Source organism: Aptenodytes forsteri, unplaced genomic scaffold (assembly GCF_000699145.1).
Source record: "Aptenodytes forsteri isolate BGI_AS27 unplaced genomic scaffold, ASM69914v1 Scaffold660, whole genome shotgun sequence".
In the NCBI taxonomy this organism is placed as follows: domain Eukaryota; kingdom Metazoa; phylum Chordata; class Aves; order Sphenisciformes; family Spheniscidae; genus Aptenodytes; species Aptenodytes forsteri.
The window spans coordinates 213,798-214,810 of NW_008795478.1; the positions used below are offsets into that span (position 1 = coordinate 213,798).

Genomic DNA, 1,013 nt, shown 5'->3' on the forward strand with positions numbered 1-1,013 from the left:
CCCCCCCTCTCTGCCCAGAGCGGCGTCATGGTGCCCCTGGAGATCGTCCTCCTGAAGAAGGTGGGCTCCGGCTTCAGAGGGGTCATCAAGCTGCTGGACTGGTACGAGCGGCCCGACGGCTACCTGATCATCATGGAGCGGCCCGAGCTTGTGAAGGACCTCTTCGACTTCATCACGGAGAAGGGCGCCCTGGACGAGGAGACGGCCCGCGGGTTCTTCCGGCAGGTGCTGGAGGCGGTGCGCCACTGCTACGGCTGCGGCGTGGTGCACCGGGACATCAAGGACGAGAACCTGCTGGTTGACCTCAGGACAGGCGAGCTGAAGCTGATCGACTTCGGCTCGGGGGCCCTCCTCAAGGACACGGTCTATACCGATTTCGACGGTACGTGCCTTCCCCGTGCCTGGGGCAGCCCGGCTGCGCCGGCTTTGGCCAGAGCCCCGCACCCCTCCCGGGGGGATGCCCTCCCTGTAGCTGCCGCTTATCCCGTTTCTGGCGCCTGGCAGTGGCGAGCGGTGCCTCGGATGCAGGGGTTCATATCAGGTCTGTCGGTAATGGAAACCTTTGGACCCGAAGCAGCTTAGGGGTGTTCAGTTGCGTAGGAAAGAAGCGATTCCAGGCAGTGACGCAGCAGTTTATATTTCCCTGTCTTGGAAAAAGCGGGTTTTTTTCCTAGAGGGCGATCTGTTTACATGGAGGCTTTGCCAGTGTCGGATGTTTCCATGTGTGGATATGCAGTTTTTATATGCGGTGCTTTTTTTTTTGCTTTTTTTTTTTTTTAACTGGAAGCGGTAGCTCCCCCCCCTCCCTTTCCGCCGATGTCCTGGAAATCCCGCATTGCAGATTTTAAAGCGATGGGGATAAACACGCTCCCTCGAAATGAGCCGGTACTAGCGTGGGGGCCGGGCTCGGCGCTTTACAGATGGGGAAGGTGAAAATCGCCCTGGGTGTGACAGAAGGGAGTGTTTCCCCCGCCCTTTGAGTGTGACTGATGTAACGGGGGACTCATTCCCCC

At 59.1% G+C, this 1,013-nt stretch overlaps 1 protein-coding gene across 1 annotated transcript in view; it reads left to right on the top strand.

Annotated features, from left to right (window-relative positions):
• The window catches only part of LOC103900495 (serine/threonine-protein kinase pim-3), a 6,551-nt gene that overhangs the window by 2,933 nt on the left and 2,605 nt on the right, over positions 1–1,013 (top strand). The window contains exon 2 of the mRNA XM_009281187.2: positions 19–382. Within this exon, the coding sequence (XP_009279462.2) occupies positions 19–382 (364 nt within the window). The remainder of the gene's footprint in view (positions 1–18; positions 383–1,013) is intronic.